This window comes from Puma concolor, chromosome C1, assembly GCF_028749965.1.
Source record: "Puma concolor isolate L17-30 chromosome C1, mPumCon1.1.hap2, whole genome shotgun sequence".
Lineage (NCBI taxonomy): Eukaryota > Metazoa > Chordata > Mammalia > Carnivora > Felidae > Puma > Puma concolor.
The window spans coordinates 17,764,571-17,778,283 of record NC_141674.1 but is presented as its reverse complement, the minus strand read 5'-3'; the positions used below and the strand labels follow the sequence as shown (position 1 = coordinate 17,778,283).

Genomic DNA, 13,713 nt, shown 5'->3' with positions numbered 1-13,713 from the left:
CCAGGCTGGCTCTTCTCTACTAACGTTCGAAAAGTCCTCTATGGCTCCCAATGACAAAATGCACTAGTCCCAGCTCTCAGCACTCGCCAGGCCTTCCTCACCCCCATGATTTAACCCAGCTGTGACTTCCTCATCCCTCAGGGATCACGGTCAACGACCCTTTGCGTTTTTCTCCTTTTGAGCGCCAGAGGGCGCTGCAGGAAAAGCCGCGGCGGAGAGGAACACGTCGCCAAGCCGCCTAGGTTGACACGCCCCTTTTCCCCTCCGAGCCAATCATTAGTTAGAGTAGGCGGAACCGGGCGGCCCGCACCTGCGCGTTAAGAAGCGGAGAGGAGGCTCGGAGTCCGCCACTCGGTTCTCCGAAATGAAGTCGCGGGCGGTGGGCGCCGGGCTGGTGCTGCTGCTGCTGCCGGTGCTGCTCCGAGCCGCATACGTGCGCGGGTTCCGGCCTCAGCCCCGTTATACCCCGGACTGGCAGAGTCTGGACTCCCGGCCGCTGCCGGAGTGGTTCGACAAGGCCAAGTTCGGGGTGTTCGTGCACTGGGGCGTGTTCTCGGTGCCGGCCTGGGGCAGCGAGTGGTTCTGGTGGCACTGGAAGGGCGAGGGGCTGCCGCAGTACGAGCAGTTCATGAGCGACAACTACCCGCCCGGCTTCAGCTACGCCGACTTCGGGCCGCAGTTCACCGCGCGCTTCTTCAACCCGGACAGCTGGGCGGATCTCTTCCAGGCGGCCGGGGCCAAGTGAGTGTCGCCGCGGGGACCGGCGGAGCTCGCGTTCCCGGCTCGGGCTGACGTTGGGCAGGTGGGAACTGAGTGGGGGCGGGGCGGGGAGGCGAGGCCGCTGTCCCCGGGTCACACGGCTGCCCGGCTGACTTAATGTCCCCCCGGGGCCTGTGATTTGCCTCCTGAAGGATGCAGAACTGAATGTAGCACTCCTGATCAGGAGAAGGCGCGTCTGCTGGGGGGTTCGAAAAAAATAAAGCTTTCAGGGAGGTGGTGGGCTGGAAGGCCCCCTTGTCTACACCTGTTGATCGAGACGATTGAGCTCTGATACCTAATGTCCTTCCAGGTCAACAAGACAATCAGGATTCCAGAATTTTAATCCATTGGTCTGGAGTTTTGTTACCTCCCTGCAGCCTCCTTCCATGGTGATAGAAAGGGGTGTATTTAGTTCGTTTCAGCCTTAATATCTCCCAGGGGAAGAGGGAGGGGAGGGGAGTTCTGGTGTGCAGTCCATTTGGACAACAGTACCAGTTCTCACTCACCTGCTCTTCTCAGTGCCCTGCACACAGAAAGTGCTCAAGAAATGTCTGAACTGTTTTGATAACTGTTGGAGCTTGAGTGTGGTCGGTGCAGAGAACTGAGAGTGTGGCATGCTGAAATGGGGAAGGGAGAGGCTGTTAAAGGCTGGGGCCAATCCTGAAGGACTAATCCATGAGGGCAGTGTGTGAAGTCAGGTGTGAAGTGAGGGGACGGTTCCCTTCAGCTTCTGGAAGAATCAGCTTGGCGGCCGGGAGGGAAGCAGGTTGGAAGAGGGTAAGAATGGAGGCAGGGAGGTTTCCGGGCTCCTGGCTTAGAGTGGCCTTCCACCCTTACCTTGTCTTCTCAGTCATTTTCTGGGTTTTAGTTTCTCTTGGATAAGTTCTTTTGTCCTAAAGAAAAATTACAGCTGACTCTTACTAGTGTTTGCCAATAAACGTGTGGGAACATAAGGCTTGACCAAATGGAGGAGGTGGTCACTGTCTAATGGGAGCTTTAGAGATCCATACTTTACAAATGACAAAAAATTAAAATCTGGGAGACATCCTTTGTCCAGACCCCTTATTTTGTAGCCCAGGTGACTAGCCCAGACAGAGGAAGGGAACTAATGTCCTGCATCCAAATCTCATGACTCCAAGGCGAAGGTTCTTTCCACCACACCAGGGGTCTGCATACTGTGGCCCGAGAGATGGGTCCCCTCCGCCTGTTTCTATAAGTTCCATGAGATGAGAATGATTTTTACATTTTAAAGGGTTTAAAAAAGAAAAAGGATATGCTACGGAGAGGAGTGGGGGCCACAAAGGCTGAAGTACTATCTATCTGGCCTTTCAAGTCTTAGAGCTCCCTACTACAGCCAGTGATTAAATTATCACGTGCAGGCTTCGTCTGTTTTTCTGCCATTAAAGCAAATGAGATGTTGAGTGATTTGGTTGTTATTTCGACATTTTTCTCCCCAGTTCTTTTGGTCTTTTGTCACCTCTGTGAGAGGCAATCCAGGTGACCTTTGCCTTTACTTTTCTATCATCTGCTATTTCCAGAACCGGAGAGCTAAGGTGCACTTCTTTTCCCTTATCTACTCCTCCCTTCCCTCTGGGCGTCCTCCTTGGCTGGGGACTAAAGAATTGTCCTCCTTAAGTTTGCTTCCATTCCTAAAACTCCCCATGGGGATTTGTGACTGCAGCAGCTCCCTGGGTGTCGCTAATGCAATTACCCATGCAAGTACGGTTTCTGTAATCAAGTTCTCCGGACCATTTTTAAAACCCTCAGGCATGCTGGGTAAGTTCACGCTTGTGGCCCGCCGCCTGCTTCCTTTGCTCATGTAGTTTTGATGTCCACAGATACGTAGTCCTGACAACAAAGCATCACGAAGGCTTCACAAACTGGCCAAGTCCTGTGTCTTGGAACTGGAACTCCAAGGATGTGGGTCCCCATCGCGATTTGGTTGGTGAGTTGGGAAAAGCTGTTCAGAAGAGGTAGGTATCTACAGATGGTTACTCTCTCATGTCTTTTGATGCACCATTTCTCTCCGATCTTACGTGTCGTCTAAGTTTACGTTCAGCGAGTAGCCTGGCCTTTGAATTAGCAGGCTCTGATGCCCAGCACTTTTCATGCCTGAACTTTTCATGATACCGTGAGAGAAGGTCATGGCCTTGTTTAGGTGAAGGATACCCAGAGTAGCCCACCATGCCTCATTTGCACTCTGTGAAGGATTCTTTCTGGAAGGCCTTGCAACCCAAGGCCTTTTCTAGTGGCTGATGAAGGACTGGGTCTGTCGTTTTTGTGTCCCCCTTAGCTGTCAACATACAGCTTTGCAGGCATTCAGAGAAAGTTTGGATGAATGAGATCCAGAGGGAACTGAAAAGGGCAGTTAGAGCAGCCAAAAAGTGAGGTAAGGAGCCGCTTGGTTGATTCTAATTAATGCTTCCTAATATTTATCGACTTAATAAGAAGTAACTTTCCCAAGGGGCGCCTGGGGGGCTCAGTCAGTTAAGCATCAGACTCTTGATTTCGGCTCAGGTCATGCTCTCACTGTTCCTGGGATGGAGCCCGCCCCACATGAGGCTCTGTGCCAAGAGCTGGGAGCCTACTTGGGATTTTCTCTCCTTCTCTCTGCTGGTGCGCTCTCTCTCTCTCTCTCTCTCTCTCTCTCTCTCAAATAAACGTTAAACATTAAAAAAAAAAAAAAAAGTAACTTCCCAAGATCAAAGAGCTAGGAAATGGTACAAGTGGGCTTTGAACCCCATTATCCTGGTTTTGTGCCCTACAATTCTAGGTATGTTTGCCTGTAGAGAGGAAAAGTAGTATTTGTCCCCTGCCCAATCCCGCTCTTTTGTGATTTGGTAAACTTGCTGCCCTGTTTCAGGGGTAGGCCAGCTGCCTGTTTGTATAAATAAAGTTTGATTGGAACACAGTTACGTCCACTCATTTATGGGTTATGTCTGGGGCTGCTTCAGGCTGCAACTTCAGAGTTGTGATAGAGACCGTGAGGCCCACAAAGTCTAAAATGCTATGTGGCCATAAAGAAAGCGTTTACTGACTCTGGTCACCTGTTCAATATTCAGTCTTCCAATGCCGTGCTTGGCTCACAGTCCTGCTGTAAAACTCTGAGATGTTGATGAGATCTGGATTTTACCATCCTTGATTTTTACCTTCTTTGTACCCGGTTAGGCCCCAGGTCATATGATGAAACACTTAACTCTAATTCTTTCTGCCTTATCTGTGCGGTTGCAATGTTATCCTTACTTCTTACTGAGTATAGCATTTCTGTGACACTCACCACTTAGAACTCAAAACAAGTTTTATTGTGTACAAAAATAGGTCACTTTGACCCTTTTTCATTTTGGCTAAGAATTCTCAACATTTCAATGTTAAGAACTGTTAGTAAATCTTAGGTAAATGAAACAATAAACCTGTATTCATTAATTTCAACTAAATAGAAAATGTTACTAATGATCACTTCTGAGAGATAAGATTTTGGATATTCTTTATATTTTTTTCTATTTTCCAGTATCTTTACAATATGTATTCTTTCTTATGACTGACAGAGAAAAACAGTTCTTAAAAAAGAACTATGTGTCGTTACTGAGATAATGGACATAGATAAAATGTGGTTTAAATAACATTTGGTGTTAAGATAGTTATGTATAAAAAATAGTCATGTGTATTATCAAAAACCCAATCATCTTGTTTAAGTTAATGATAAGACATAATTTAAGGAAATGGTTTGGGATCCCACTGCCCTGCATACCCTTACGGGTGAGTTTCGCTGAGATGTAAAATGCTGTCACTGATTTTTCTTAAACTAAATTATTTTTTCTTTGCTTACTGGACAGGTACTGTTCTGTTTTTCTTTTTCAGGAACATGCGTTATGGACTCTATCACTCACTTTTAGAATGGTTCCACCCACTCTACCTACTTGATAAGAAAAATGGCTTCAAAACACAGCATTTTGTCCATGCAAAAACAATGCCAGAACTGTACGACCTTGTTTACAGGTAAAAAAAAAAAAAAAAAATTCTTTTTGGTCTTATGACTTTTATCAGTGAAATTAGAGCTTCCTATAGGATACTGTTAAGTTGGGAGGAAGGGGAAAGGAAGGACTATGGAAAAAAATCTACAAGACATCAAAATAAGAATGGTGGTTTGTATTAAGACAGAGTATATTTTTTTCCTCCTCTACTTCTCAAAACTCCCATAATGTGGTCATAATTGTCTTTATAGGTTAAAATGAACAAAACCAAGGATGGTGGTTAAGTCAAAACTTCAGTCCCTCTTTACATGTAGTTTTCTCTGTCGGGACCTTGCAGAGGGGCAACAAGGCCCAAAGAACCCTGCGTAGGATTTGGCGTCCGGCAGATTTGCATTTGAACCCTGGCTCTTGTTACAAACCTTAAATGACTACCCTTCTGAGCCTCAGATTCTCACCATGTAAAGTAGGGAAATAATGCCTTTTACATAGGGCTCAGAACGATATGTGAAAAGTATCTGTCACCTTGCCTGTACAGAAAAAGGGTGGCGTTATCATTATTATCATTAAAACGATCACTTTCACATTGGGGTTCATCACTAGTCTTCACCATGTTTTATTTCTAGTTCGCCCTTCTCGCACCTGGGCGTGCCACCTCGTAGAGGACGGTGAACCTTTAAGACTCTAGCGGCAGCCATCTCTGCCTGGACTCTCATTTTAGACCAAAACAAAAACAAAACTCCTTGTATCCAGATGACTTCCCTAAGGAAATAGTACGGTTGTAAGAGACCCGCAGAGGTTCGGAGTCCCGACAGAACTGGATCTGATACCCGGTTCTTTTTCTTGCTGGCTGTATGGCCTTGAACAAACTCCTTAATCTGTCTAGATCTCAGTTTCTTTACCTGAGAAAGGAGGTTAATAGACACTGCAGGGCTGTTGTGGAAACTAATGACGTAATGATGAGTATAAAGTGCCTAATACAGTTTCTCATACACGGTACCACACAGGCCACCTGCGTTATATCTTGCCTCTCAGACAGGCAGTCTTTTTCCTGAAATCCACTTGCTGTCCTGCTTACAGAGCACAGCACAGGATCAGGATCGGGTAAATTTGCACTTGAGTTTCAGCTCCTATTACTTACAGGCTTTGCCACTTAAAACACACTGCCCTGCTGAGCATCAGGTTCTTGCTCTCTAAATGGGAATAATCATGCTTACCTCATAGGTGCGTGTGCTCACGCGCATAGAGCTCAGAGTGTCAATATGTGAAAGGTGCAGCTGTGGCTCAAGTGGACTCAAAAGATCCTTTATAGTTGAAGCTATGGCAGTTGTGCAAAAACAGCGCATTTGGTGGAATAGTTGAAGTTTTTTTTTTTTTAACATTTATTCATTTTTGAGAGACATTGTGAGTGGGGGAGGGGCAGAGAGAGAGGGAGACACAGAATCCGAAGCGGGCTCCAGGCTCTGAGCTGTCAGCACAGAGCCTGATGCGGGACTAGAACTCACAGACCACAAGATCATGACCTGAGCTGAAGTCAGACGCTTAACCGACTGAGCCACCCAGGCGCCCCGACGCGCTTAATACATCTTAAAAGCAGACACCTTAATCCTACAGTTCTGGAGCACCACTCTTGATCAGAAGTAGTTGCTGGAAAGAAATCAAATTGTATATATACTGATTACGACTCTTTTTTCGGAAGACATTGAAAAAAGATTAGGAGGAAATGTACCAAAATATTGTGTATTAAACAGCGGTTATATGAGGAACCATAACAGTTACAGCTGTTGTTTTTGTCTCTTTAGTTTTCCACATTCTCTGCACCATGTAATTTTTCGGTACTTTCAAAACGGGAGAAATTTTTATATTTGTTGCAAAATAGATCCGTAAGACCTTACTGCGAACAGATTCAGATGATAAACTTTCCTAATTGTGTATCTTTCAGGTATGAACCTGACTTGATTTGGTCTGATGGAGAGTGGGAATGTCCTGATACTTACTGGAACTCTACCGAGTTTCTTTCTTGGCTCTACAATGATAGCCCAGTCAAGGCATGTGATTGTATGACTTCTCTCTTATTTGTCTGTTATGAGAAAAGAAAGAGTAAGGAGCCAAGATCTGGAGTAATAACAGTGACAACAGCAGCAATAATAAATACTAATAGCAATGTGGAGGTGGTAGGGACCAGGGGACTTCATGAATAGTAAAGGTTTCTCCTTTTCCCCTCTTCCTTAGAGTATAAGCTTTTCTTTTTCTTCTTTAATTCTTGATTAAAAAAAATTTTTTTTAATATTTACTTGTTCTTGAGAGACAGAGCACGAATGGGAGAGGAGCAGAGAGAGAGGGAGACAGAATCCGAAGCAGGCTCCAGGCCCTGAGCTGTCAGCACAGAGCCCGACACAGGGCTCGAACTCACAGATCGTGAGATCATGACCTGAGCTGAAGTTGGACGCTCAATGGACTGAGCCACCTTTGATTCTTTTTTTTTTTTTTTTTTTTTAATATATGAAATTTATTGTCAAATTGGTTTCCATACAACACCCAGTGCTCATCCCAAAAGGCCACCTTTGATTCTTGACTTTGACAACAGAGGTTTACATCTTGTTAAATTTAAGGAGTAGAATAGAAGCAGTATGTAGAAATCCCAGAGACTTAGAGAAAGTAAAATAAACTATTAAGCACACGAACATTATAAATGAAAAAAAAAAACAAAAAAAAACCCCAGCCCCCCCCCAAATTAATAGACAAAACATAAAAATTAAATGATGGGAATGAGATGTACATATTTATGACTGTACCTAATCGTGTTGGTCATGTGGTTTAACTCTCGAGGAAATTTCCTTTCCCTTCTATCCAAATTCTTGACGGAACTTTGCCTCCCTCCCCTCCCCCTCCTCCTCCCCCCTGCTACATACTCAGCACTATGACACTGTATAGCTGCCCATTTCTGGTTTGTATTTTCGTACGCTTACAAAGTCACAGAAGCCTGGGTCTTCACCGCACAAAAATTTAACAATTCTGCATATTCTGGATTTGTTGTGGATTTTCAAGAAAAATCCAAGTATAGCACCAGGTTGTACTGAGCTATCTTGGTAGATTCATAAACCTCCTAAGGAGCTTATTGGGTAACTGTTACTAAATTCAGGAGGTAAAAAGGGGAAAACCGATGTGACAACTAGAAATTAAGAGTGCTTTTCTGGGATTTGCCAAGTGTGGAGGGACTCAGGGGCACAGCTTAAAACGGGCTTTCCCCAAGGTGCTCACCCTGGACCGGCTCCGATGTGCACCCTTGGGTGGGACGCTGCAGGTGCTGTTCTGCACACTCTTGTTCTACGCTTTCTCGTGCGTTAGGAAGGAGGGTTATTTCGGAGCTATGCTCATCTTGGGAAAGTGCTTTTAGGAGAAGTCCCTTTTCCTTACTGTTCCTTCTGTCCATAATTCCCACATGGCTCCCTCCTGTGCTTCCTCCAGTCTTCCCCCAGAGCTCATCTGATTCGTGCAGCCTTCCTAGTCCCCCTGTCTGAAACTGCAGCATGCCCCTGTCTCCCTGCTGGCTTTTTCCCTTAGCACTACCTGGCTTAACATTTTTCAGATGTCACTTGCCTTGTTTCTTAACTCTCTCTCACTAAAGGGTCAGCTTTCTGAGGGCAAGGTTTTGGGTCTATTCATTGCTACATCCCCAACCCCAAGAACAGTACTTAGCCAGTTAGGCACCTAATAAGTATTAGTTAAATGTTAACTAAATCTGGCTCCTGACAATTCATATTCTTTGCTAGAATTAAGAAACACTCCCGGATTAGTGTTTCCCCTTTAAGTTCGGTAATTAACTCTGCTGTCATATTGTCCACACGTCTGTCTCCTCAGTCAGTCTCTGCTGGATCTCTAAGGACAAAAACTGTTTTATTCACCTTAGATATGCCAGCACGAGCATAATGGTAGTATTAATCATTAACATTGAGATAATCTGCATAATTTCTCAGAGTTCAGCAAAGATTTGAAGGAAGGAAAAGAATATTTGCTGACTTTTCTTTACCTAGGAAAAGGAAGTCAGGGTTATATAGTGGAAGGCATCTTGGGCTGGGTTCACCTACCAGCTTCACGATCCCAGCTTCTGCCCAGGGATGTGACCTTGGGCAAGGCTTCTCTCCATTCCTCCTTTATAGAAGAAGTGGTTTACCAGATGGTCTTTAAAACAGGCTCTCCCAGCTCTGACGTTACCTATGGGCCTAGCAGGGTTTCTCAGCCTAGCGCTGTTGACATTTGGGGCTGGATGTTTTGTTGTGAGACATTTAACAGCATCCCTGGCCTCTACCCATAGATAGCAATAGCACCACCCCCACTGTGGCAACCAAAAATGTCTCTAGACTTTGCCAAAAGTCTCCAGAGTAAAGCAGCCCCCAAATGAGAACCACTGTTGTAGACCAAGTCTGCTCCTTCTGTCCAGATACATACTTAATTTACCAAACAGCATTACATAAGGAAGCTAGGTGTTTTACCTCTGGTGACCCAGTACTCTTTCTTCCTTTAGGACAAGGTAGTGGTAAATGACCGATGGGGTCAGAACTGTTCCTGTCACCATGGAGGATACTACAACTGTCAGGATAAATTCAAGCCAGAGAGCTTGCCAAATCACAAGTGGGAAATGTGTAGCTCCGTAGACAAGGTCTCCTGGGGCTATCGTCGCAACATGGTGCTATCTGACGTCGCAACTGAGTGTGAAATCATCTCGGTAAGAACGCTTACGAGTTAGGTGTTTGTTAACTACTATCTCCAACTAGCCTTCTAACTAAGAGTGGTGGGAGCATTCTGGGATGGAAGTGCAGGTCGATCTATCGACCCACTGGGGTCATTGAACATACCCACAGAAACCTGTCCTAAGGAAATCATTGTAATTACAGAAGAAGGTTTTACATACAGAGATGTTCTTCCCAGGATTATCTGCAGTTGGACATGTGGGTTGTGTTCATTTCTGGCAGCCATAAGGGGATGTTTAAGTAGATTTGGGCATTTTCCTTGACTATTAAAAAGTTTATGAATGTAATATTGGGTCAGTGCCTGGGGATTGCGTGAAAAAATAAGTTATGAATTACCATAGCTATATAAAATCTATTTCCACTGCATAGGAAAAAGACCAGAAGGGAGTATCAAAAGTTGGTGGTGTAGTGTCTTTGGGATACTGTAACAAATTCTCCTTTTTAAAATTTTATGAGGGGCGCCTGGGTGGCGCAGTCGGTTAAGCGTCCGACTTCAGCCAGGTCACGATCTCACGGTCCGTGAGTTCGAGCCCCGCGTCAGGCTCTGGGCTGATGGCTCGGAGCCTGGAGCGTGTTTCTGATTCTGTGTCTCCCTCTCTCTCTGCCCCTCCGCCGTTCATGCTCTGTCTCTCTCTGTCCCAAAAAAATAAATAAAAAAAAACGTTAAAAAAAAAAAAAAAAAAAATTTTATGAGTGTAACCATAAGTTTTCTGGGCCTCCTTGAAGTGCACCTGTTTGAGGTCATAGTAAACACACACACACACACACACACACCCACTCCAGAAGCCTTGAAGAATATATTTCTTTACAGCATCTTTTCCCAGAGAGGCAGCATATACATTTATGTAGCCCATTTCTTTTTTTTTTTTTAATGTTTATTTATTTATTTTTAAGAGAGGGAGAGAGACAGAGCACGAGTGGGGGAGGGGCAGAGAGAGAGGGAGACCTAGAATCCCAAGCAGGCTCCAGGCTCCGAGCTGTCAGCACAGAGCCCGATGCGGGGCTCGAACCCACAAACCGTAAGATCACGACCTGAGCCAAAGGCGGACACTAACCAACTGAGCCACCTAGGCTACATAGCCCATTTCATACAGAGCGTCCCGAATTCTGCAGATCTCTTCCATGTCCCCAAAGTGCCCCTAGCACCCCCTCAAAATCTCTCTTGTCTTATCTCCATATTCTCTCTATGTGGCTCCATGGGATCACATCACAGCGAAGTGTTTTGTCCTCCCCTTCCCTGCTCACACTTTGCCCTTCTGACACATGACCTTCCCAGTGCATGCCACACCGTGGGAAGTGCAGGCTGACACGGAAGCACCCATGATCACTTCCTGGAATTCAAGTTAATCTATTTCTCCACTTTGTAGCAGGATTTTTTCAGTTTTCTCATATAAGCCCATCCTGCTTTCATAATGACAAAAAATATATGGCATTTTCAAAAGGGTAAAGGCTGTTCACCAAAGGAGATTCTTTTTTCTTAATACCTATGTGTTTCAGATTCTGTGTCTCCCTCTCTCTCTGACCCTCCCCCGTTCATGCTCTGTCTCTCTCTGTCTCAAAAATAAATAAACCTTAAAAAAAATTTTTTTTTAAATAAAAAAAATACCTATGTGTTCTCAGCATCATGCTGGGCTTAGCACTCATAGCTATGGTTTCACTGTTCTGCTCTCTCCAGGAACTGGTTCAGACAGTGAGCTTGGGAGGCAACTACCTTCTCAACATTGGACCAACTAAAGACGGGCTGATAGTTCCCATCTTCCAAGAAAGGCTTCTTGCTGTTGGGAAGTGGCTGAGCATCAATGGGGAGGCCATCTATTCCTCTAAACCGTGGAGGAAGCAACTGGAGAAGAACACGACGTCTGTGTGGTGAGCTTGTGCTTCGTTGCGGGCGGGAGCAGGACGGCGGCCCCCCCAAACTGGTGTCTCCTCGGGTCCGCAGTGTTAGAAGCCAGGCTGGAAGCCATCTTGATTGAGGAAACCCGGAGCCGTTCTTTTGCTGTTAAATTTGTACCCCAATTTATGTCTGAAGCCACCAGGATATCTTTGACTCGTGAGAGGTGTGGTGGGCTTCGTGAAGGAAGGAGCCACGAGGCATCTGTTAACATACTTGACCTTGTTACCCTATCTCTAAAAATAGTAATAGCCAATACTATTGGCACAGCACCTACAGTGTGTTAGGCTCCAATCCAAATTCTTCCCATTCACATAATCCCTTTAGTAGTCCCACCAAGCGGACACTGTTATCATCCCCATGTTGCAAGTGAGAAGGGGACCCAGGGCAGTTCTATACAGTTCCTAACCCTAGGACCACAAAGCTAACTAGTGGAGAAGTTGTGATCGAAACTTGGAATTTCGAATCTAGTTATTTGACCCTGGGCCTGTGTTTTTCAAGTGCGAAGCAGGGCACAGATACTTAACTTTCCTGGAGTTGTTGTGATGGTTAAGTGCGATAACTTATGTAAAGCGCCCGAGAGCATGCCCAGCGTATACAAAGTGCTCAGTGAAAGGTATCTGCAGGTGTTACACCATAGCACATAGGTCTTTGGATCAGGGGAAACACGTTCATCCTTCCGTTTCGAGTGAATTTCTATTTAGTGATTTTCATCCTCTTCTCTAAGCCTGGTGAACTCTCAGAACAAATGCGTCTTTATTGTACATCTTGCCCTTGTTAGATCCTCTGCTGTTCTCCCACGGATTTGGGGTTGAAAAAAGATTTGAATAATAAGGGAAGTGACTTCAATGTGAAATAACTAGTATAAGCGTTAAAATTTTTTCAAGAAAATGTCTAGCCCAGTAGAGCAGGCAAATGGAAGAGATCACCAAAAAGAGCCTTCCAAGGCTGTTTTCTTTCCTTCCTGCAGACCTGGTATCCAAGTAAGCATCACTTCCTAGCAGCAGTGACAGACTCAAGGTCTTGGAGTTGGTAGATAACTGAAAGGGAGATGTATAAGGCTATGTGTCAGGGTCACAAGCCAGGTATTTCTGACAACGGTGTTTCTTTTTTCCCAGGTATACCTCAAGAGAAACAACTGTTTATGCCATTTTCCTGCACTGGCCAGAAAATGGAGTCTTAAGCCTTGTATCCCCCAAAACTACCTCGACTACACAGGTAAGGAGCCTCTCAGACTGTCCTTTCTGAGAGGTAACTTTCTTTAAAGGAATGGGAGGTCAACTCTGTTTCTTCCCTTTGGCCCCAGTTTTCCCCCATTTTGATTCCCCTTTTAGACTGTCTGCCCTGCCCTGGCCCGGTGTGGCTGTGTCCCATCATGTTCAAGCCGTATCCTGTACTCAGTGCACTGATGTGTGATCATTCCCTTTTACGTTCTGCAGATAACGATGCTGGGGATCCAAAAAGATCTGAAATGGTCTACAGATCCAGAAGGAGGTCTGCTCATTTATCTGCCCCAGTTACCACTCCTTACTCTCCCAGTTGACTTTGGTTGGACTATAAAGCTGGTAGGAGTGGAGTGACCACTGGAGCTCAGGCAGAACTGTCTTCTCTTTGCTGTTTTGATTTTCCTCTTATAGCACCGTCGTTGTAATAAACTACTTCTCTACTTGGAGCTGGATTTTCCAACACATTTTAATCAAAGGAACTGAGTGTCTGTACTGATGCCTCTGTGGATCAGGGATCTGAGATCCATGGCTAGCATTCTCTCTCTGAGCAGAAGGAACTAATCGGTTAAGCTCTGAGTTCATCCTTCTCTTCCTAACTCGGGAAATTCTCTACCCGGGAAACTTCCCTCCATTCTCTGTGTTCGAAACCTGTTTCCTTACTCAGTGACTTCAGGTAAAGAATAAGCCAGTCACCCTATTGCCTGTGGAAGGAGGTGAAAAAGGTTTAGCAAGCTCAACCACATGCTGTTTACCTAGTGTCATTTGTCATCCCCACCCTTCCAAGAGGTGGAGAGCCTGGAAGGGAAAGAAGAGGCTTGCTAGGCTGCTGGTGGTCAGCTCTTTGAAAGTTTCCAAAGCAAACTAGGGACTCAGAAGTCCAGTTTGTTTCCAGAGATATTATGAAGGAAATGAATGTGATTCTGCCTTGCTTTTGAAAATACGATCAAATGAATAAATTTTTATGTCAAATCATTTCTACCAAAAAGCATGTTGTAGTCTTCTTCTCCCAGTTTCTATATGGACTGCTTATAAAAAGCTTTATATTTCTGTAAAAAGAAAAAAAAAAAAAAAAGACTCACCAAGTCTCCTTAATGCAGAACAGAGAACATAATTCCTTG

The 13,713-nt window shown here is 45.1% G+C and overlaps 1 protein-coding gene across 1 annotated transcript; it reads left to right on the top strand.

Annotated features, from left to right (window-relative positions):
- Positions 1–309: 309 nt before the first annotated feature.
- FUCA1 (alpha-L-fucosidase 1) lies at positions 310–13,567 on the top strand. Its single transcript, XM_025925611.2, has 8 exons — positions 310–741; positions 2,598–2,732; positions 4,618–4,755; positions 6,670–6,775; positions 9,253–9,453; positions 11,154–11,344; positions 12,488–12,587; positions 12,809–13,567. Exons 1-8 carry the CDS (start codon positions 365–367, stop codon positions 12,947–12,949), a joined length of 1,389 nt encoding a protein of 462 aa, XP_025781396.2. The 5' UTR covers positions 310–364; the 3' UTR covers positions 12,950–13,567.
- Positions 13,568–13,713: the final 146 nt, after the last annotated feature.